This window comes from Pleurodeles waltl, chromosome 10, assembly GCF_031143425.1.
Source record: "Pleurodeles waltl isolate 20211129_DDA chromosome 10, aPleWal1.hap1.20221129, whole genome shotgun sequence".
In the NCBI taxonomy this organism is placed as follows: domain Eukaryota; kingdom Metazoa; phylum Chordata; class Amphibia; order Caudata; family Salamandridae; genus Pleurodeles; species Pleurodeles waltl.
The window spans coordinates 450,909,922-450,932,765 of record NC_090449.1 but is presented as its reverse complement, the minus strand read 5'-3'; the positions used below and the strand labels follow the sequence as shown (position 1 = coordinate 450,932,765).

Genomic DNA, 22,844 nt, shown 5'->3' with positions numbered 1-22,844 from the left:
CGAGGGAACCATTCCAAAAGGCAAGTACATTGTGAGAATTCTGTTTTTATCTTGGAGCTCCGTATGGGGAAACGCTGCTTCAAACTGGTTTGTTTTTGGTGCCGCATAGAATAGAATATTCTCTCGCTCAGTGAGTGCTTTTCCCAATATTGAATGGGCAGCTTGTGGATTTATTCCAGTTGCGGTCAGTTGACTTATAGCTGGGGCAGCCCTTTCTGGGGCGGTATTTAAGGTCTGCATTATGAATTGTATTAAGCATCTACATATAGCTACAGAATCATTGTATAATGTGTTTTTCAGCTGCTTGCATAGCTTGAACATTGGGATGTGGTGCATATGTAGCCAGTGATGGCTATGTAGGTCCATCATTGCTTAAGGGACCTAACCTAACAGGTTGTATTACATATCATGGTGTTCTTGATAAGTTAGTTGCATCTCAAGGTATTGGTATGCCCTGTATTGTTGTGGCACATTCACTATTTTGTATGTGTGAAATGTGTTTGTCTACATTGACTGCTGGAAAATTGACCCATGAATAGAATATTTATTTTCTGTTGCCGCATGTCTCAACCATAAACATAACTTCCCCACCCTCATTGTGGTTAGTCCATTAGCATAGAGAAGCTATGTGATGGGTTGTCAACAACTTTCTGGAATATTTACTGGTTTTACATTAGCCATATCAAAAAGATAGGGACCAGAGTTGGGAACACCAATGGGGAAATTATTTTAAGGTTCAAGTCTGAACAACCTACAGCCTAAGATAGGTACTTCCTATTTAGCGCAGTAGGATTTTTCCTAACACCACAGATGTCTCTGTATAAAGTAGTTAAGGTACCTTTAGCATGTGTGGGAAAGATACTCAGGAGACCTGTAAAATGAGTGCCTTTCCAAGTTGGTGGCGCTCTGTCATGGTACTCTTGTCATGGAGGCAACACCACTGTGTAGGGGACTGAGTCGATCCCACACTGTCCGGTATCTGTCGGCCTAACTCTTTCTGCTAGCTAGCAGCACCTCCCTCAAACCCAAAAGTAAAGGTGATTTGTGGTAGCCTGTCACATGATACTCTTGACTCCTCAGGGAAGCTGTGATTGGCAGATCCAGCCCTTTTCTCTCATGAGAACAATTCTCATTCAAGCACAGTCAGACAGAGATGCAGGACAGTTTTCAATGCATTTGTTGAAAAGACTGCAATCTGTGATAAAATATATGTGATTATTAAGAAGATGTAACATAGCACAGTTAGAATTGTTACTATAAGTGAAAAACAGATAAACAATCCCAGCATATTAGAATACACATGTGCCTAAAGGTTCCTACCCACACTTTCTAGCTTCTACACAAGAGCATAGCAGTATTAGACCTTTTCTCCCCACACTTAGTCAATGGAAGGAACACCCACCCCCATGCCTGACAAGCAGGGGGTCTGCCCTCCATCTCTTCGGTTGGTTGTAGAGACAGGGCTGAGGTCAGCAAAGTGGCAATGAAATGGCACAGCATAGGATGGCTGCTCTGGCTGGAATGATCTCTCTAATCTTCTTTGGCCTGGGTGATGCTTTAATAACAAAATGTGTTATGTTCTGAAAAACAGGTCTGACATGACCATGTGTCTGAGTGTTGAGGTTTGGCTCCTCAGTCTTGTGGCAGCAATACTAGATACATTATGATGTACTGCCTTGAGCAGCCTTGGGCTGAGGTACACAGTGAAATGTTGTGCAAAGGAAGTATTAGCACTTTTGCAGAATAGCAGCTGATTAGACAAATAGAACATCCCCACTAAGAGACAGTTATGCTTTAATGAATTAAAATGAATAAGTAAAATGAAGCATGTGGGTAGGTAAAAAGTCGCAGGTCTAAGCTAAAATAATTTTGCCCAAACAAGGCTCTAAAATGAACCCACAGCGGCGTGACCAAGATAGTGCACTGGTAGGAGCGTTTTCTCAGCATTTCGGCGGAAAAGGCACTGGCCCACTTCCCCGCAGCCCTGCATTGGGGCAGGGGGCAGCAGAGCGGGGAGTGAAGCGAGAGCCCGCAATGTGGCCCAGACCGGGCTGCCCAGCCAAGAAGAAAAAGGAATGGGGATTCGGGCCTGGGCAGCCGAAGAGCGCCGGTAACATGACTGTGCACTGCCCTGCGATTGAGCTGGAAGTGGCACAGCGAGGGAGGGGAGCAAGAATCCTCAACGGGCCCCTGACAGGGCCACAAAGAGGCGAGTTAAGCCAGAAAAGGGCTCAGTCTGAGAGGCGCTGGCTACATGGCCGCCGACGCACGACCGAGAGCCTGAAGAGCGGAGACCTGAAGAGAAACCCACAGTGTGGACCAGAGCAGAGGCAGCAACGAGAACGAGGTGAGTGAGGAGCAGCATGTAGAATCCGTCTCTCTGCTGGCAGGGAGCTGGAAAGCATTCCTGGTGTCGGACGAGGGGTCCTTGCTCGGCACCTGGGTAGGTCGCGCTGGGGCCCCAGCAGATATGAAGGGGCAGCTGGAACAGCGTGGCGACAGCGTAGGAGGCGGCAGTCTTACGTTGAGGCCCGGTACACTTCCCGGGCCTGAAAGGGCAGAGGGACCAGAGAGCAGTGAAGGGGGGCAAGGGTGGATCCCCCCCCCCCCCATCTTGCATTGTAGTACACAAATGATGATCACATACTTAGGGCCTGATTACAACCTTGGCGGAGGGGATTACTCCATCCCAAATGTGACTGATATCCCGTCCGTTGTGTTACAAGTTCCATAGGATATAAGGGAACTTTTAATATGGCGGGCAGATATTTGTCACATTTGGGACTGAGTAATCCCCTCCGCCAAGGTCATAATCAGGCCCTTAATCTTAATGTACGGGGGCTTACCACACCAGTGAAATGACTCATGGGACTCTGGGCGGATGGAGTGAGTAGTGCTATTGGTGACCACACACTTTCAGGGAAGGGTGCTGGGTACACAGGCTGAAATAAAAGGGAGGCCGCTTGCACTAAGAATGGACGTGCAGGGGTTTAGGTTCATGTTAGCGAACATCTATGGCCCTAATGACCACCAAGAACAATTCCTTACAGAAGCCATAGGCCAGGTACTCTCCACTCCCGATACAGATGTACTCATAGGGGGGACTACAGTATCGTCCTGGATACCCATCTTGATAGATCAGCTCAGCAGCATCGCCAGACGGGAGCCTTCTCCACAGATTTGAGGGAGTGGGTGGAGGGTGCAGGGCTGATAGGCGTTTGGCATGTGAAAAACCCTGCAGTTAAAGGGTAAACATTTTTCTCAGCGGCCCACCAGATCTATGCCGTTTTAGACCTGTTCCTAGCCTCCCCACACATATTTGGCACGGTGACCCAGGTGGAAATTCTGGTAGCAGCCCGCTCAGACCACGCCCCGGTTGCGCGGTGTCTCGGGACACAAAGACTCTCCACAGCTCTTAAACATTGGCGTCTGAACATTAAATTCCTTGAGTACAAGGATATAAAAGTAGAAATTAGGAGGATGTTAGACACTTATCTTGAGGTTAATGACACCTTGGAAACACCTGTGGTCCTCCTGTGGGACACGTTAAAAGCGGTTACTAGGGGCCCTTTTATTGCCATAGCAGCACGCTTTAATAAAGGTAGGTGTGATAAACTCAAGACATTGGAGGAATGAATTAGAGAAGTAGAGAGGTTGCATAGGCGTACTGGCTCGATGGCAGTATGTATGAAGCTCACGGTGAACCGCAAACAACTAAAGGCCCTAGACACAGAGCAGAGTACACCCTTCTGCGCACGAAACAAAAGTATTGTGCAGGGGGAAATAAGGCATGGTGCCTGTTGGCATATGTTCTTCATCCCCAAACTGCACAGCGGAGGCTGAATATCGGAACGCAAAATGGAGAGGTATTGGGGAAAGAAAATCAGATCCTTAGAGAGTTTGAATCATTTTATACCTCCTTATATGCAGCGGAGGGGCTAGACTCAGCGGAGATAGAGAAATATTTGAAGTACGTCTCATTGACCTGTCTCCCACAAAGCACTCGGGCATATTGGACAAAGATATTACTCCTACTATAGTCCTTATTACCATCCAGCGCCTCCAAACGGAAAAGACACCGGGGTAAGATGGCCTGGGGGTGGAATTTTACACATGCTTCGGGTTCCTCCTAGCTCCTATCCTGGCGCAAATATATAATGGATTTGTGGTTTCTGGCAACCTCACCCCCACAATGCAGTTAGGTACAATTATAGTGATCCCTAAGCCAGGAAAGGACCCCCAGCTGTGCGCATCCTACCAGCCGATCACACTAGTACATACAGATGCTAAGCTCTTTAGGGGCTTGTTGGCATCCATGCTGGGACATTATATGCAGGGGGGCTGGTGGATCCGGATCAAATTGGGTTTACTCCAGAATGCACATGGATGAACAATACTAGAAGGTTATGCCATATTCTGGACAAGACCCAGTGGGCTAAGATGCCTTCTCTGCTTCTTTCGAGAGATGCTGAGAAGACATTCGATAGAGTACATTGGGGATTTTTTAGTGCGATTCTACCCTTGTACGGGCTGGGGCTGCGGTTCAGTCACTGGATTTTGTGCAGTTATAACTCCCCACGGGTGATGGTGGCAGTGAATGGCTCTGTGTCCAGGCAGATACCCTTACCTAGAGGCACGCGACAGGTTTGTCCCGTTACTCTTTCCTCTCTATGTGGAGCCATTTGCCTAACGAGTGCGCCAAAATGCGCTCATATCCGGGATTCCAATGGGTGGTAGATCTCACAAAATAGCACTCTATGCGGACAACGTGCTACATTATGTGTCACAACCACAGAACTCCCTCTGGGTGATTGTGGAGAAGTTAACCGCTTTTGGAGCAGTGGTGGGATTTAAGACAAACTTACCCATGTCCTCTATCCTAAACCTCACAGTCCCGGAGGTGGATGTAGCACAGCTGAAGAAAGATTTGCCCTTCACGTTGGCGATGCAGGGGGGGAGGTACCTGGGTCTGCAGATACACCCTACATTGCCAGCTATAGTTCATAACAACTACTTCACGTTGTTGAATAGCCCACGCCTGGAGCTGACTAGAGGGAAAGGATATGTCCTCTCGGCTGGGGCGAGTGGCAGCAATCAAAATGACGATGTTGCCTAAGGCGATTTTTATTATGCAAACCCTCCTGTTGCAGCCACCACTTGGACTTGTAGATAAACTGAGGAACCTGGTCTGGGAGTTCATCTGGGTGGGGAAAAAGGTGAGAATGGCAAAGGCATATGCCTACATACCAGTGTCTGAGGGAGGGCTAAGGGAGCCTCACCTGCTGAGCTACTATCCGGTGGCATAACTGCGATATATGGTAGAGTGGTCGCAGGTAAGCAGAAAGAAGCACTGGTGCTTCATCAAACAGGCAGTGGCAGGGCAACACATTTGGAAATTCTGTGGCTTCCTAAGACATCTAGAGCCCCTGGGATCTATATATCCCCCATTCTGCGAGCCACAATGGAGGTGTGGGATAAGGTGTATGAGAAAAGGGGTCAGTCCGCTCCCATATCACCCCAAACACTGATCATTGGCAAACCCAGACTTTCTGCCCGCACTCACTGGATCCTCGTTCCAGAGTTGGCTGGACTTTAACTGTAAGAGGGTTGGGGATCTTTTGATGCTGACGGTGTCATGGAATTCCCGCAAATTCAGGAGGACTTTGGAATATCACCAACCGCATACTGGCAGTATTTGGCGGTGTGCCATTGAGTGACCTCTCCAGCGATTCACCAGCAAGCGGACAGACCCCTTACCCCATTTGAGCGTTGTCTGTTTACTTGCAGAACTGATACAAAAACTTACCTCAGATCTCTGTGCGTTTTTGGTGAGCTTTCTGGTGAAAACCAAGGTGAGACGGAGATGGGAGAGGGAATGTGGACAATCCTTCTCGGATAAGGAGTGGCAAGATGTCCTGCATAGGGTGAGGGTCTTTGCATGGAACATGAATACCAAGGAACTCTTTCTGGGAATAGCTCATTACTGGCACTACACACCAGAGGTGGTTGCTGACTGGAAGTTGGGTGGCACTGATCGGTGCTGGTGTCATTGTGGTCAACTGAGTACGCTGATACATATTCTTTGGCAATGCCCCGAAATAGCCTCATTCTGGGACTCTGTTTTACAGGCTGTAGATAGCATATATGAAACTATTATCCAGAGATTCCCAAGCTATGTCCTGCTGGGGCTTCCGAATCCCCAGACCTATCCCCTGAAATCCCCGAAAGGGAGAGCTATCACACTGGCGATAGGGACTGCTAAACACTTGCTAACGTCATCTGACATCCCTACACACACAGACTGGCTCCACAAATGATGGGATATATTGGAAAAGATCACAGCGAGAGCGGCGGGGGCGATGCAGCAATTAGATAAGACACAGGCCCATGCATCAACTACCTCTCCGATGAGTTTAAGGAGCTGGCATTCCCACAGTACCTTCGCATTCTACACTTGGCGGCTCCTGACGACACCTGCCCTAACCAGCACTCACCCCTATAGAGATTCATAGATATCCTATATTCGTTCCAGAGGATGGACCTGTTGGTAGGACCCAGAGAAGATATAAACATCATGTGCTGGTTGGTTTAGTTTTCCCCCTGTTTCTTCCCTTCCCTAGAAAATTCATGGCCACCATATGAAATTGATTTGTGATGTTAATGTATCTGGCCTATGCTTTAAAAGTAATAAAAAAATCGTAATCCTTAAAATGAACCCACAATATGCTCGTGTCCCCCCAAGTGCCCACACAAGAGTCCAGCACGTGGAGAGCTTTGGTTGTACTCCTGATTAATGCCAAAAGTACTTGGGAGTGCTTCATCTTCCATTTTGTTTAACAACCTAGTGTGTGGTGAGCGCTCTGCTATCGTTCAGAGCAAGTAGAGTTGTTTTTGATATGTGCTTGAGAAGCACCTCCACCTCGTTTAGCACCTTCACTATACTCAGCACATGTGTAGCACTCACATTCCCCACGGAACAGTGCGGGTCCCAGGGTGAAACCATGTAGTTTGTAGCCAGAGGGAGGCTCAAGAAGCTGAAGACAAGCACTTCCCAGGTTGTGCGCCCGAGCCAAATTACAGCTGGTCACGCGGCCCATACCACAAGGGTTTCCCCCAGCTGCAACTCTGCCTTGAAGTGAGATAGCCCCAAAGAGAGGGGCTGCCACTGCCAAGTAAGGAGTACCATGCACCCCCAGGCCTGAGAGGGGGTCTCGCCCCGACATGCACACTATTGTTGTCGGCCTGCAGTACAGCATACGTACCTTGAAGGGGACAGAAAGGAGGATTCCCTCTGAAGGGCAGGTGCGAGCCTACAAGGCCCATTGGCCTGTTGGGGTGTGTGCTGCCTGAAAAATATTGCTGCTACCCCTTCCCCAAGCAGCCTTGGGCACCCAGACTGGGTGCTGGCTCCTCGCGCCAACCTTATTTCCACTCGGAGTTCCCGGTGTGGAGATGGGTTGCCTGGGATCTTGAGCTGCAACAGTCCTGCCGCACATTGGCTGATGGCTGCCTTGGTGATTATCCTACATGGGGGTAGGGGCAACCCAAGGAGGGACTCCCCGCCGTTCTCCTTTGAGTAGGTACCCCCTCGCTCCTGACCTTGGGTCGGGCCTGGGGCCTTCTCTTGCTGGGGAGTAGCACCTCCATACTTGGGGCACTGACACTGGGAGTATGTATATGGTCTGAATCCTCGAGAGAGGACTTACCAAAACTTTGTGAATGCCGGAGCGTTGCCCAGTAATAGTCCCCACACTCTTTGTTTTAGGCATGCAGGGGCTCCTGCAACGTACCTGTGTTAACAAATATAACTGCTTCCGCCAGGCTCCGAAAAAGGGATCCCAGCACCCATATGGAATTATCATTGGTATTCCGATAATGATACTGTGATGGTTCATGTACCTTGTATTGCTTCTAAGGTGCACTAATTATGATTCCTATGCCTTACTGCTGTATCACATGCTGTAGAAGATCCACTGATAAGGTGTTGTATATCGCTGGTTCTTATTGTGTTACGCAGGACAACAAGGTCCATCTATTAGTAATTATTTTACTTGCACAGGTTTTATGATTTGTCATCTTGACATGTGGCATACTATACAATATAGAGGCCTATTTTTATGTAATCATGTGTAGAGTCTCTTTTTGTGACATATTTGTGTCACTGGTTTGAGTGTGTTGCACACTTTACTCATTGCCTCTGATAAGCCTGCCTGCTCAGTGCCAAGCTACAAGGGGGTGAGCACAGATTGTCTTTGGTGAGTAACTTAGTTGCTGAGACTAGAGTGGTGGGTTCTGCCTGGCCTAGGTGCATACCCAAGCCAACCAGAAAACCCATTTCTAAAATTGGGCATTCGACTCCCAGAGGTGATGCACACGACAAAATGAAACTGGAGACTCATAACAAAGGATGCTGCCAGCTGGAAAAAAAAGCTGATTGCACTGAACTAGAAATCCCAACTCCGCTGACGTTTCAGGAATTGGCAGGGAAATTATGGATATAATGGACTGTGGGAAAACTTACATGGTCACTTATGGAAATTGGGACACATAAAAAAAAACACCTCCCAGAATTTCTTTAGCAAATCATCATATCATCATTCTATAGCTATCTTTTCATTTATTAGATTATGATTCCATCAACACAATATATTTTCTTTAGTCACAGTAGTACATATCTTAGATATAATACGCATCCTGTATTACAAAATGCAACATAACATGTAATTACTGCCTCCTTATATTCCACGTAGCCATACCTCCTCTGTTAAAAACACCCTAGGCTACAAATATATCAGCAGTGTTCAACAAGAAAAACTGTAACTAAATCATCAAATTACTATCATATTTTTGTCCTACTTATCAACCATATCCACATATATGTACTGATGGTCCAATATATGTACTAACAATCCAGTATGTGATATATTTGTTTTTGGTCTTCCTAGTCAATAATGTGTCTGTATTTTAGGACTGTTGTGTCCTCCGTTGATATCCTCTATTGGTTCTTGTAGCCAAAAAATGTTTTTGGCATGTCACAGCCCATGCCTTACACCTTCTTCAGGGCACAAAACAACCAAATTATTAATGCAGAGGATGGCTAGGACAGTGGTAATAGTTATGGACAAAAACAATAAATAAGAATAAACAAAAATAAATCTCTTATAGTCACTAGTTCCGAGGATCCTCAGCTTGGTGGGGGTGTACATGAAACTGTATATGTTGTCACTTTTGGTGTTGATGTGTGAAATGTACATCGGTAGAGGACATCTGTAAGGTTTTGTCGATCACGTGGTGATTTAGGCTCAGGGGCAGATATTTAAGTGACTATAGGAGGTTTTGTATTGATACTAAGCATTCAGAGGCATTTAGGATTCTCCGTGGCTTAAGTGCGTTGGTTATTAAGCTTAGTAATTTATGTACAAAGGCAGCGTAGATTGTCATGATAACGGAACGTTGTGTACCAGCTTATTGTGGCTTCTGACATGGGGTTGGGATATATTAGGACAGTGTGGATTCTGGTAGTGCATTGGTACTTTTTGTACAGGGTAAATGGGGATTCCTGTACAGCAGTAGTAATTTACATGAAAGGGTAGTCTTTGTTCTCAATGTTGCAGCTTTGGAATATTTAGGCAACACCCTTTAGCTGTCTGACAGATCGAATATGACATTATCCGCATCACTGATGTTTTCTCTCCCTCACTCTTCCAGGACTCAACCATCTCTCCCACTTGTTTCTGGACCAGACCAAAGTTAAAGACTATGGTATGATAGATTATCTAGAATCTGCTTCATTGTTTCTCACCCACTTGAGTCTTAACCAAACGGGAATAACAGAGAAGACGTTGTCCATTTTGTCCCAGCGAGTACCGCAGCTCCGGGTTCTCAGTATCAAGCAGACACATGTAAGTATTTGAGGGAATATTTATGCAGTTGTCAAGCTATAAAGAGGGAAATGGGGATCTTGAAGTCATTAGCACGAAGGAGGAGGATTATAGGACCTTGTGAAGTAGGGGTCTTTGGGTATGATCTAAAAGCTTGGTATGGCACAAAGCTGAAAGCTACAAAACAGGGTGGAGAGAAAGATGGGGTTTGTAAAGGGTCTCTAACAGAGAGCAGATGTCTTAGGAAAGAGAATGGACAAAAGGGGTGTTTCAGAAGTAGCAGGCATAAAATATGGGATTACATAGCAGCATAAGTGAACAGGTAGTTTTGTGAAGATGCATGCCTACTTTGCACCAGTCATTGAACATACGTACAACACAAATGGAAAACTGCTCCCAAATTAAACTCTTTCACTAATCAAAACAAAATTTTAAAAAACACAGCTTGAAACTAACTTTTGTTATATCTCAGTCAACCATCAACCAAAATCAATTAACTTCAGACCTTTTCATGCCAAGCCACCCCACTCCCAACCGCTTCCGATTCTCCAGTAACATAACCTGCTAAAATATTTGATTGGAATCCTGAATTCTGCAGCAGTGTGTGTCATGTGGTAAGGGTATTTGTTTTGAGCTAATTCAACTATTGTAAAACAAACATGATGTTCATTGGCAGACACTCAACATTTTCACCTTTGTAATATCAAACTTAAATGTGTCCAACAGCTTGCATAGATCCCAGGTAACGGCAGTAGTGCAAATCTCACTCAGAAATACTGAAGAGGCACAGCACCCCCAAGAGCAGTGCTAGCTTACTTCCTTATACACTAAGAACATGTACAAAAAGTCAGCTGCAATACAATCTGTACCTTAAACAGAATATTTATAACTCAGGTGACAGCAGTGCAAGATTCACTCCCAGATAAAGCAGGTACAGCATTGGTCTGCTAAGGGACCTTTATGCTGGCTGCCAGGAGGACCCTTAGCTTGCCATCACAGATCGTATGCTGGCAGTGAAGGACCTTTAGCCTGCCTCAGTATTACCTCGGCCTGACTGTCCTAATAGACCACAATCTGACCATTCTAGAACGACAATAAAACTTAACTAGTCATCAGCCACCCTCAAAGATCCCTCATGGTGACATAATACCATAGAGTATCATGTGGGTTGGGATAATCTTCTTGTGTGTTCTTGATAGAAATGACATGTTCGATGGCATGTTTGGCTGTAGATATACATGCTGTGTATAAGCTCGCCATCTAGTTTTGGGTTTGGAGTGGTGCAACTTGTTTTTCTTTGAAGAATGTTTTTCAAGTCACGGGATCGAGTGACTCCTCCTCTCGGTGATAGTGCACATGGGCATTGAGTCCTTTGCTAGATTATTTTCTCTCCACCGTCTGGTTCGGATGTGTGTTCCTCTCACTCAGAGTTCCCAGCTCAATACAATCCCAAATGGTTTTCTCTCTGTCTTCCTTTCAGCGACGGTATTGTTTCCGTTGCGTTTTCTTTCTCATAGTCTGCCCACAGTTCAAATTCTAATCCCAAAACTGACTCCCCACCCTTCGGGGTATCCGTGCCCCTCTTTGGAGGTACATCCTCCGTGTGGCATCCGGCTATACAGACCTGATGAAACAGACTCCATTTAGCTTTTGCCCTAAATGCCATTCCAAATTCCCCCACATCAATCAACATCAGGTGTGTAATATGTGTCTCTCCCCTGACCACAGCGAGAAAACCTGCGACGTATCAGTCCTTTTGGTTGAAGAAGATGCTTAGAGACCAAAAAGCATGTCGATTGGAAATGGCGTCTAGGGCTCCAGACGACATACCAGACATCTTCGGGGAGAAGAATGCACAGGAGGAGCCGGATCTCGATCTAAGACTCCGACTCGGATGTACAGTCAGATTTTGAGAGCCAGCTGTTGCAGTCCCTGAGTACGAAGACCTCTGCAGCCCTGACAAAGACTTTAAAAATAACATTTAAAGAGGTCACCAGCCCGCCACTGCCTTCAGGCCATGGTCAGAGCCGAGAAACCATTTTGGATACCACGCCGTTTGGCTCCGCTCCTGTTGCTTCAAAGAGAAAACTGACTCTTCAAAGGGCGCTTGATACCTCTCCGCCTCCAGAGAAGCCCACCAAAGATAAGGATTTATCTTTTCCACAGCCTTCTCCTCAGTCCTCTCCACCTTCTTCTCCAGCTCCTTCTCCTCCTCCAACACCTCCCCCTCCCTTGGAATTGTTCACCAGCAAACTCACACCCACATGGGACTCATGATTTAGGAGACATGTTAGATGTCCCAGATCCATGGGACTCATATGATCCGGATCCTATTAAACCTAATAATCTGGATCTCTACCCAGCTAGACCATCACCACCTGAAGATTCCACCTGATATCAGCAAGTCATAGCTAGGGTGGCAGCATTTTATAATGTACAAATGCACACTGATCCTATCGAAGAAGTCTTTCTATTTGACACCCTTGCCACAACACATAAAGTCTGTTCTTTTCCATGCTCCCAGGCATGCTCGGGTACGCTGATAAGATCTTTAAGGAGCCAGTAATCACTTCCCGGGTTGATAAAAAATATCAGGCTGCACCCACTGACCCTCTGTTCATAAAGGCAGAGAACATTTCCAGAGACCTATGCATCGTAACTCAGGTCCCTCCGCTAACCATAACAACAGACGCATCAATGGTGGGATGGGGTGCATGTCTGCAGGACCTTCAAGTAAGTGGCAAATGGCCCCCCTCTCACACCACTCTTCACATCAACCTCCTCGAGCTTAGTACAGTGTATCTGGCATTGCAGGCTTTCCTTCCAAGAATCCAAGGCTCTTCAGTGCTTGTCTGAACGGACAATACAACCACCATGCACTACATCAACAAGCAAGAAGGGACTCAGTCACATCTACTATCCAAAGAAGCACAGATCATTTGGAGCTGGTGCATTCGACACTCAGTGCACATTAAAGCAGAGCATCTCCCAGCAGTGCACAACACCACTGCGGATTCGCTGAGCAGGCTAGACACATCTCCCCACGAATGGGAATTGAACCAGGAAACGCTGGACGGAATATTCCTCGGGTGGGGAAAACCAAATCTGGACCTGTTTGCAACGTCGCAGAACGCCAAATGCCGATTTTATGCAAGTTGGCGTCACCAACTAGGATCGAGGGGAAATGCCTTTTCGATAGCATGGTCAGCGATTTATGCTTAAGCTTTTCCTCAGATTACACCCCTCCCTGGAGTGATCAGCAAAATCAAATCGGAGCCCTGTCAAATACTCCTAATTGGTCCAGCTTGGCCACGCCAACCTTGGTACACGGAGCTACTGCTGCCATCGTAGTGTCCACCCATTAGGATAACACCCATTCCGGAGTTGCTAACCGTCGATCAAGGCCAGATAAGACACCCGGATCCCATGTCTCTCAACTTATTTGCTTGGCTCCTGAATTCAATGAGTTCTGTCACTTAGACATTCCTAACGGCTGTAAGGACATCCTGGCTAAAGCACGTGCAGATAGCACAACTAAAAGATAACAATTAAAATGGAAACGCTTCTGCTTGTGGTGTGTCTCCAAGAACATACACCCCCTTTCTTCCACTCTGGAACAAATCTTACCTTACCTACTTCATCTAGCATGTTCAGGTCTTGCCCATGCGTCCATCAAGGTTCACTTGGTAGCCATTTCTAGATGCAGGAGAATATCTAAGGAACCATCCCTCTGGTCTCATAGGCTTCTTAAACAATTTATGAAGGGTCTCTTTCGGTCTTTTCCTCCAGTTAAGCCCCCCCCCTCCAGCTTGGCAACTTAATACAGTCTCGGGCCAGCTGATGAAAGAACCATTTGAGCCCATCCATAAAGCGGACATAAAAAAATACCTCACATGGAAAGTAGCGCTCCTCTTAGCTCTAACATCTACTCGCACAGTCAGGGAAATACAAGCATTTACAATCCAAGAGCCTTTTCTAAAGTTCAGAGGGGATAGAGTTATCCTACGTACCAACCCTTAATTTATCCCCAAAGCACCATCGAACTTTCATATTAATGAGCCAATAGTACTGAAGTCCTTCCTTCCACAACCTCAGGCTGGAGCTCAAAGAAGCTCCATTCTCTTGACTTGAAAAGATGTCTCAAATTCTACTTACACAGAACAAAGTCAATCAGAAAATCGAGTCAACTCTTCATAGCCTTCAGTGTACCCAGAAGAGGACATCCAGTTACCAAGCAGACCATTTCCAAGTGGATTTAGAACATGATAGTCTTTTGCATCGAAAGGCTGGTCGACCTTTGGGCACGAGCGTGCATGCACATTCCAGTAGAGTGGTTTCCACCTCTTGTGCATTGTTTTCAGGCCTATCCCTACCAGACGTCTGCCGAGCGGCAACGTGGAGAATGGCACATGCTTTCATGAGACACTATTGCTTAGATGCTGAAACGCTCCGGGATGCAGCGGTTGGCCAAGCAGTCCTTAGGCATTGGTTCCAATGAAGGTGAGCCATTTCACTGTTCCTGCCATCCGCTCCAACTGTTTAGTACCACATTTTCTGTATAATAATCGGTTTGCTTGTATAATATATACATAGATATATATATATCAGACATAACATTATCTAAATGCTGATACTATCTCATATATGGTAGAATGTTGTTCTTAAAAATACAGAAAATGTGCTAGTCACTGCTTGCTATTCTTATTCAAACATGTTAATCTATGAAAGCTCCAATACTGGAGTAAGAAGTAAGTTACTTACCTGTAACTGTAGTTCTCCAGTATTGGAAGCTTTCATAGATTCACATGCGGCCCACCCACCTCCCCTGAGGGCTCACCTTCTATTTACTCAGTGTTGCTTAATATTGCAGCACTTATGCTCGGAAAATCTGAGGGAAGACAGTTCCTCATAGGAGGCTTTTAGAGTGTGGTGCAGCCTGATTGGTTGAAATTTTGAGTTTGGTTTTTTTTTACAAAATGACTGTGATATGTTATTGAGCTAAAGACCTAATGCATGTAATGTAGGTATACATTTAAGCATATCTTATGTATTACACCGGGGACTCCCATTTAGACGACAGGGAAGTATTCAAGCATGTTCACAGATATCTTATCATTGCATTGTGCTGGCTATGAAGTTTACCTTGTTTAGGTACACTTCTGAATTGTTGACAGGTTAAATCATCTTCATGCTTACAATTTGCAACATCCAGAGATTCAAAAAACTGCCAAATAAGTGTGGCAAACTAAAGCAGCCTACATCTACTACTTACATGACTGTTTTGTTGTTTTGTGGATGAGATTTAGAAAATGTAGATTCTGCAATGTTACCTTATTCTGTGCCAAGAATGTACCTGTTCCCACAAGGGGGAGACAGGTTGTGAACTCAGCTGATAATCCACCATACTACCAATAAGGACTTCTTGAGAAGTGGAATTTGTAAAACAACCTCACAGATCAGTCCAGAACAGTGAAAGAGGGATATAAGTGTAAGAGAAGGCGAGAGAGAAACACACCACACCGGAGAGGGACTTCACTGGAGATTTCATCTGCACACCCAGAATCTCAGAGATGGGCTGAAATGGCTGAATGAATAAATGGCTTAACAATCAAAATATATCAACACCCCCCTACCCTCCCAGATATTTCAGAGGAGATGGTTTTATTGAGCCCTAAATGCATCCGGAAGCACCTGGAGGACAGACCTGCAAAGCATCTGTAGCAGAGAAGTCAAAATGACAAAGGATTGTGGACCACAGGGATTCAGCAGGAAAGCAGGTAAGACAACAGGGGAAACACAAGCCAGGGATGGAAACACAACAGATATGGAAGAAATGCAATATGATGATGAACTAACCTAGAGGGGAAGCAATTCAATAAGCAGAAAGTTGCCAGGCACTATCCTTGTAGTTTGTAGCCTTTTTCTAGGGACCAGGAGATGCTATGCTTCCTCTGCTGGCCCTGAGGTGGAACTGTCAGTTCTTGTGCCTCCGTGGTTGGGCCAGTAACCAAAAGTAGGTAGTCTACAATCTTCAGTACCTTCCAGTCTTTGGTGAATATCTTGGACAGAAACAAACAGACTTGTACTTATGTTTATTTCTCAGAATATCCCTAGATGAAATCCTTGAAGTAACCCCCTCTGAGATTACTCACCCCTTTTGTTCTTTGTTCGGCTGATGAGAATGTGTGATATGAAAACCTGCAAAGGCATTGCTGGTTCCCCTCACTTCTCTGAAGCATCATACCCCTTCAATGCTTCAAGATATAGTAGGCTCCTTTGATATATTCTTGGGTGTAAAATTTCCACTACATCATACTCTTGTGACCCATCTACCAGAGACGGTGGTGGAGCTTTAGATGGGCCTTGTAAAGCAGCTTGACATGGGATACATGTCCTACAGGATAGATTTTCTATCCATTAGGTAAAGCCAGACGGAAAGCAGAAATCCCTACCCATTCCTTCATATGGAAAAGGCCCACAAAACAAGGTAAAAACGTCGGGCGGGACCCTGGATTGGAGAGGTTCTTAGTACAAAACTAAATGTTATATATCTTGTAATTGGGGATAGCTCTCTTTTGGTGACCAAAAAATGAATAGTCCGATAGAATTAAGTATTGCTGTAACAGAGGGTACCTTCATAATTACTGAAGAGAAAGACTGCAATCTTAAATTATTTTGTTGTAATAAGCTAATTTAGCTAAAGAAAATCATAAAGCCCAAATCCTCTTAAGCATTGCTCCAAGGTTTTATTGAGTCTTTCTGTTTGGCTGGGGTGGTAATTAGTGGATTCATAGTTTTGAGAGACTGTAACAAGGTATTCCAAAATTGTGCTATGGTCTGGGATCCTCTGTTTGTAATAACTGATGGGAGCCCATGCAGTCGCACTGTTTACGTCAGGAAATGCTGAAGCAGTTGGTAGTTTGGTCAATGGGATCAAATGAACACGTTCAATGAAATTATTCTCTATGAGTAACCTTGTAGTGTAACCTTGAGATACTGGCAAACCCATAAAAATGTTCGCTCATGAACAAAGAAGGGGTAATGGTTTCAGCACTCCCACTGGCTTCTGAGGTTCATTCTTGGCTTGAGCACAAACTACACATTCTGACTTACTCAAACTTTTATGCACCAAAGGGTACCAGATGTGACGTTGTATCAGCTCCACAAAGTTTTATTTATTCTCAAATACCCTGAATCTCGGAGAGTCATTGGTTCCCGCAAGGATAGATTTCTGCAATGCCTTTTTGGGATTAAAAAGGGTATTTTCATGAAATAACAATAGGTTCTTATCATTTTCCGACCCAGGGTTTTATGTAACCAGTAAGCTAATCTTGTGCTTCCTGAATCTTTAATAGACATTCTTTCTCACTAGGGCCCCCAGCTTATACTGCCAAAATCATCAAGGATAAATCTTCTCCAGTCCTTCCTATACCACAGCTGGGATGGGGCATCTGTTTACCGATGTCTCTTCCGTGGACTGTAAGAGTTCTAAACTGAAACCTAGAGAATGAGTGTCCAACTGGCATGCCTAGCATTGCGGCAACTCAAATTTTACAAACCCCATGTTCTTATGATCAGACCAGAGTGTTACTTTGTGCGTTGCTCCTTTCTAATAATTACGCCATTGAATAAATTCTTCACTTTACATGTGAGTTCACTATCAGGATGCCTCAATATGAATGCAAAGGTGAACAGATTATATAGTTGATGAAATGGCTTCTTTTTGTTCACAGCCCCACAGGAAAGTGTCTGCTGCCTCTGTGAGGTGTGTGAAGGACAGTACAATCCTTGAGAAATTGTGAATTGTCTATAGAAGCTGGCATAGTTTAGGAACGTTTGAATCACATTCACACTTATAGGTGCAATACAGTCCAAAACTGCCCTAACCGTACAGGATCCATTGGAACACCTTGTTCTTTTATAACAAACCCCAAAAACTGAGTTATGTCTTCTCAGATTCCCAAATCTCTATTTTTTCCACACAGTGAATGCTCTTAGAGTCTAGGTAATACCTCCTTGACATATATCCAGTGTTCTTCCACAGAGCTGCAGAAAATCAAAATTCATCAATATAAATTACTATGTATTTATAATTCACTGTGTATTGACCCAGGCTATCCGCTTACTAAGCATTGGGATGCAACTGAAGAGTTACTTGGACCAAAGGGCATAACCAAATACTCAAAATGGACATAACTGGTATTAAAGGCTGCATTCTACCCATTGTCTTCTCAGAACCTCATCAGATTGTATGCCCATGATAATCCAAGTTCATGAAGATCCTGCCAGACGTTAATTAATCCATTAAGACTGAGATCAAAGGTAAGGGATACCAGTCGGTAACAGTGATGTTAAGTTTTGGTAGTCAGTAGATGATCAGTAAATCACATCTGATTTAGTAATCAAAAAATGGGGCCCCAGCTGGAGAAGTGTAGTGCCTGATGAACCCTTTCTTTATGTTTTCTGCAAGATAGTCCTTAAGTCTTCTATCTTCTATGATGGTCAAAGGATAAATCCTTTCATGAGGAACCACTACCACAGGAACAAAATAAGTGGACAATCATATTATCTATGTGGGAGAATTGTCAGCTTGATCTTTATTAAAGGCATTAGGAGGATTCATTGTTATCTGTTATTCCAGAAGTATATGAAGATTTTGCAAACAGTGTAATTTTTATGTTTTTGTAGTCCTTCACTCAAAGTATTCCTCCTGGCAGTATCAAGATGAGAAATCAATGATATAGGTCTACCAAATAATAGTTTTAGATTATGGGTTTGCAGACATGATGTTCTCAGCACAGCGAGGAAATACTGGCATGAATTACATGGAAAATCAAGCATTCTGCAGGCCCTTTAGAAGTAACCATTACAATGGATAAAGCAGCTTTTGAGAAATATCCAGAGGGTATGGTTTACCTATCTATCCCTTGAATCACTCCTGGAATTTATAGTTCATAAAACAACCAGATGCTCCACAGTCAGAGCCAAAAGGGTATGGAGTCTGTTAGGTGTATTCACCTCAACGGGAAAATAATAATGTGCTTGTGAAATGCCTGTTTAGGGTTTGCAAGTCAAGGACAGGTCTAGTAATTTTCCTGCCACTGGGGACAGCTTCTTACAGTATGTTTGTTTTGCCACGATAGTTCACAAGTATAGCAGCTTCATCATTCCAGTCTCCAACTTGAATTGATCCATTTTGCTCACATAAGAAACATCATCTCAAGTTCAAATTTCAAATGAGCAGATTAACATCAGCGGACTACAAGGACTATCTGAAGGAGATACTTGATGATTCTAGTGTCTTCTTCAGAAAGTCTGAATAGCTCCTTAATAAGGTGTTGTCTCCATTGGATTAAGGGTGTGGCCCAGGCTAATGCATCTTGGGAAACATGAATGCATGTGATGTAATTGTAAGCTATTTGAAATAGCTGGGGTTGGTTTAGAAAATGTAGTTTGCACTGAGTGGGTAAAGATTTAAATTGTTAGAGTCCCCTGAAAATGTCTCTGGTAATTCCAAGATGACAAGGCCTGTTAACAGAGGTGAACCATGCTTGGGATTTTAATCTACAGTGTTTTCTCTGGCCGCAATAACTAGATTTTCAACCAACCTGAACAGATGGGTTCACTGCAAATTAGGTTATTCTTACTTAACAAAGATGTGCTCTTGACAAGGTTCTGGCCTCGGATGAAAATCCACCAATCTCCTCATAAGGACTTCTTGAGGAGTGGGATGGTAAAACAAGCTCATGGTTTGGTTTGGAACCAGTATAGAGCTAAGGGAAGGCAAGCGAGAAACACACCATTCCACCGAGTGCCCGTCACTGAAGAATTCCTCTGCACACTGGCGTTGTGAAAACAGATCTTAAAGTTGGGACTGAAGGCCCTGAAAGAATAAGTGGCACAGTGACAGTCGGTGTGTATATAGAGAACACACATGAAAGCAAACACAAGAAGGGAAGACAGTGGGACTCACCATGTACTTCAGAGCCGACTTTGGCAACAGGAAATACCTGGAGACCTGGAACCACCCAGATTATGTTGTGTTGGCTCTTATTGTTCCATGGAGGCTGCTGGATTTTGACGCCAGCATCACCTGAGTTGTGGGGAACTGAGTCCGAGCCCACATCATGTGACAAATGTCGGCCTAATCCATTTCCAGCTATTCAGCAGTGCCTCACTTATGCCCATGAGCAGGGGTGATCTGAAGAAACCGAGCGCATGACATTGAGACTTCTCAGGGAAATCGTTGCGGATCAGATCTCATCCTTTTCTCTGAGTTAAATTTGTCTCACACATGCAAAGACAAACAGAAGCAGGGAATGATTCAGTAAGAGTTATTGAATCAGCTGTGTCCTAGATAAAATAATATGAAATGCAATAATTAGGATAATGAAACATACTAGAAACAAAATGGTGACAAGAAAAGTGAACAACAAGAAAAGTCCCACATACTGTCACTGTGCGAAATGTATGATTTCTACCTATGCTACTAATGTTCTATGTTAGAGCAAAGCAGGATAGGCCCTAATCTGCTGTTTAGGATCCCCTGGGAAGACATCATCCCCCATACCTGAGTATGACAGTAGTGAAGGAACATATTGTCTTATGAGGCACCATCCTCACATAGGCCAGGGAACCGGTAGTCTCAGTGAGCAGCTGTAACGAAATCAGACAGCATGCAGTCGTGGACATCTGGCTGGAACCTCCCTCTGATGTGCAGGGGAGAGTGTTCTGAGAAGAGTGTCCTTGTGTAAAAATATGTATGTTTCTGTGAAATGTTAGAGACAAGTGTACCACTTGTGCCGGCTATCCTATCTCGTTGCAGATTTGAAGAAAGCAGAGTGAAAGAGAGTTGCGCTAAGAAATGTAGATGCTTTCCTAGGTGAAAGGACAGCAGGATGAAGGAAAATAAACCATCACCACAAATGTGGCAGTTTCTAAAAGAATAAAATGAAACTTTACTAGACTAAAGGGCACCGGCAGTAGGCCGAGTTGCTAAAATAACATGCCCACAGGCATCACTAACATGGCTCGACAACAAACACAGTTAGGCAAAGTAGCTGTAGCGATGAAACCAAGTCAACCAGGAATCACAGCACACTGGAATTTAGCATGAAAGCCAGTAAGACAACAAGGGAATGGTGGGGGAAACAAAGCAAGGAAGAGAACAACACAACAAATGTGAAGGAAACGCAGTGTAGTGATTAACCAAGAGGGGGAGCCATACAATAAGCATAAAGCATTTTTATTGTGCTCCTTCTACTGGCCCCTACCTGGACCTGGAATTGTGACATTCCTCTTGCCTGCCCTGTGCACCTCTGTCAGTATTATCCTTTAAAAGCCTAAAGATAAACACAGGCAGTAAGATTCAAAATGTAACTTTATAATCACAGCTGTGAGGAGCAGAGTGCCAATCTGGAATTTCTCGCAATGCAGAAGTTTGCATGATGTTTTTATAAAGATGTGATATATGTTGTACAAATAAAGACAGCCACTGAGAGCCATTTGCTTGGGAAAGGATAGAGGCTTCCAAGCATTTATCCAATCATTTATCAGAATCAAACATTTTATACATGGGCATTGATCTGTGTCAGTAGGCGAAGCATATGAACAGTTTGTCAAGTACATTTGTGACTGTCATTTCTCAAAGCATTGCAGTTACAGTGAGAGCAAAGCAACTTCAGCTAACGGCCAACAGACCTTTGTACGTTTAGCAGGCTTTTCATTGTGTATCACAAAAAGGAACCTGAAACAAGATGTATTCCACATAACTTCCCCTGACACGCAATAGTATCACTTACTCAGATTCTGTGGCCGTCATTTCCTTTGTCTACTGCTCAATAGGAGGCTCTGTCTATACTCCTGCACCCCTACACATTGTAGATGGAATGAAGGACATATAGCCTGGCATAAATGTTATTATCATGCAAAGAAACACTGCAATAACAAGTTCCATCAAGACTGCCTCCAGTATCCACATTCCCATCTATTGAACCAGGCAGACAGGAATTTCCATAATCCTCCTATTGTGCTTCTCCTTACTTATCTAATGGATTTCATTTACTGTCTACCTAATGTTGCCACTGTTGTCAGGTATGTAAGTGCAGCACTTGTAGCCCACTATTTTGCCCTCTCTGTACTCCTTAGCTAGCAAAATATCTAGTGCCTTCCTGTTCTGTATAACTACCACCCTCATTGCTGTCATTTCATCTGTGATATTCCCAAATATTGCTGTTTCATCAGACAAACTATCAATCAAGTTTTTAAATTAATTTATCATGTGACTATTTGTGACACCTCTACTGGTGGTATTATCCTTAGGCCTGCTAGCAAGTTACTAACCCAATTAGCCATTCTCCTGTGCCTTATCATTCCTTTGCTTCCTCCAGGCCTCACATCAGGCAATATTGGATATGGAACAGCCTGTAACAAAGGGTAGGCAACAGCTCCCAGGCCAACCTCGGGTCAATTGAAAGTGAGATGATCTTCCACACACAAAAAACACTGATTGTAAAGCATAGTGTAAGCTATAGGGCAGGTATCTCCGACCAGTCAGTCACGAGCTACCAATAGTTCCCAGACACCTTCAGAGTATCTTGCAGTTTTGAGTTGATTTGTAACTAAGCACAGGGTCAAGTGTTCCTTTTAACTTTAGTTGTAGGCTGTGTTAATTTTGCATCATCATCATCAGGCTGCAAATAGCAGGGCATGATAAAGAGCAGTGCTCAGTCAGATTTATGACCCAGGTTGGGGACGGGGCTCAGATGTATAGAACTGAACTATTGAGGTATTTAACTTGTAAATAAAAGTCCTTGTTTACTCAGTATTGGAGCTGAGAACAACATATTTCTGATTGCTGTTAAATGGGAGAAAAATTCAATGAAGTTACCTTAATGAGTAAGTTAACTCTTCATTTAATTGTTTCTCATTTCAGAGTGTCACATTTTCAAACAGTAGGCCTTT

General features: G+C 44.3%; 1 protein-coding gene across 8 annotated transcripts in view; it reads left to right on the top strand.

Annotated features, from left to right (window-relative positions):
* Positions 1-22,844, top strand: part of LOC138261611 (uncharacterized) — a 909,500-nt gene that overhangs the window by 545,916 nt on the left and 340,740 nt on the right. For all 8 annotated transcript variants that reach the window (XM_069210725.1, XM_069210726.1, XM_069210728.1 and 5 more), the window contains exon 10: positions 9,709-9,902. In XM_069210725.1, the coding sequence (XP_069066826.1) occupies positions 9,709-9,902 (194 nt within the window). The remainder of the gene's footprint in view (positions 1-9,708; positions 9,903-22,844) is intronic.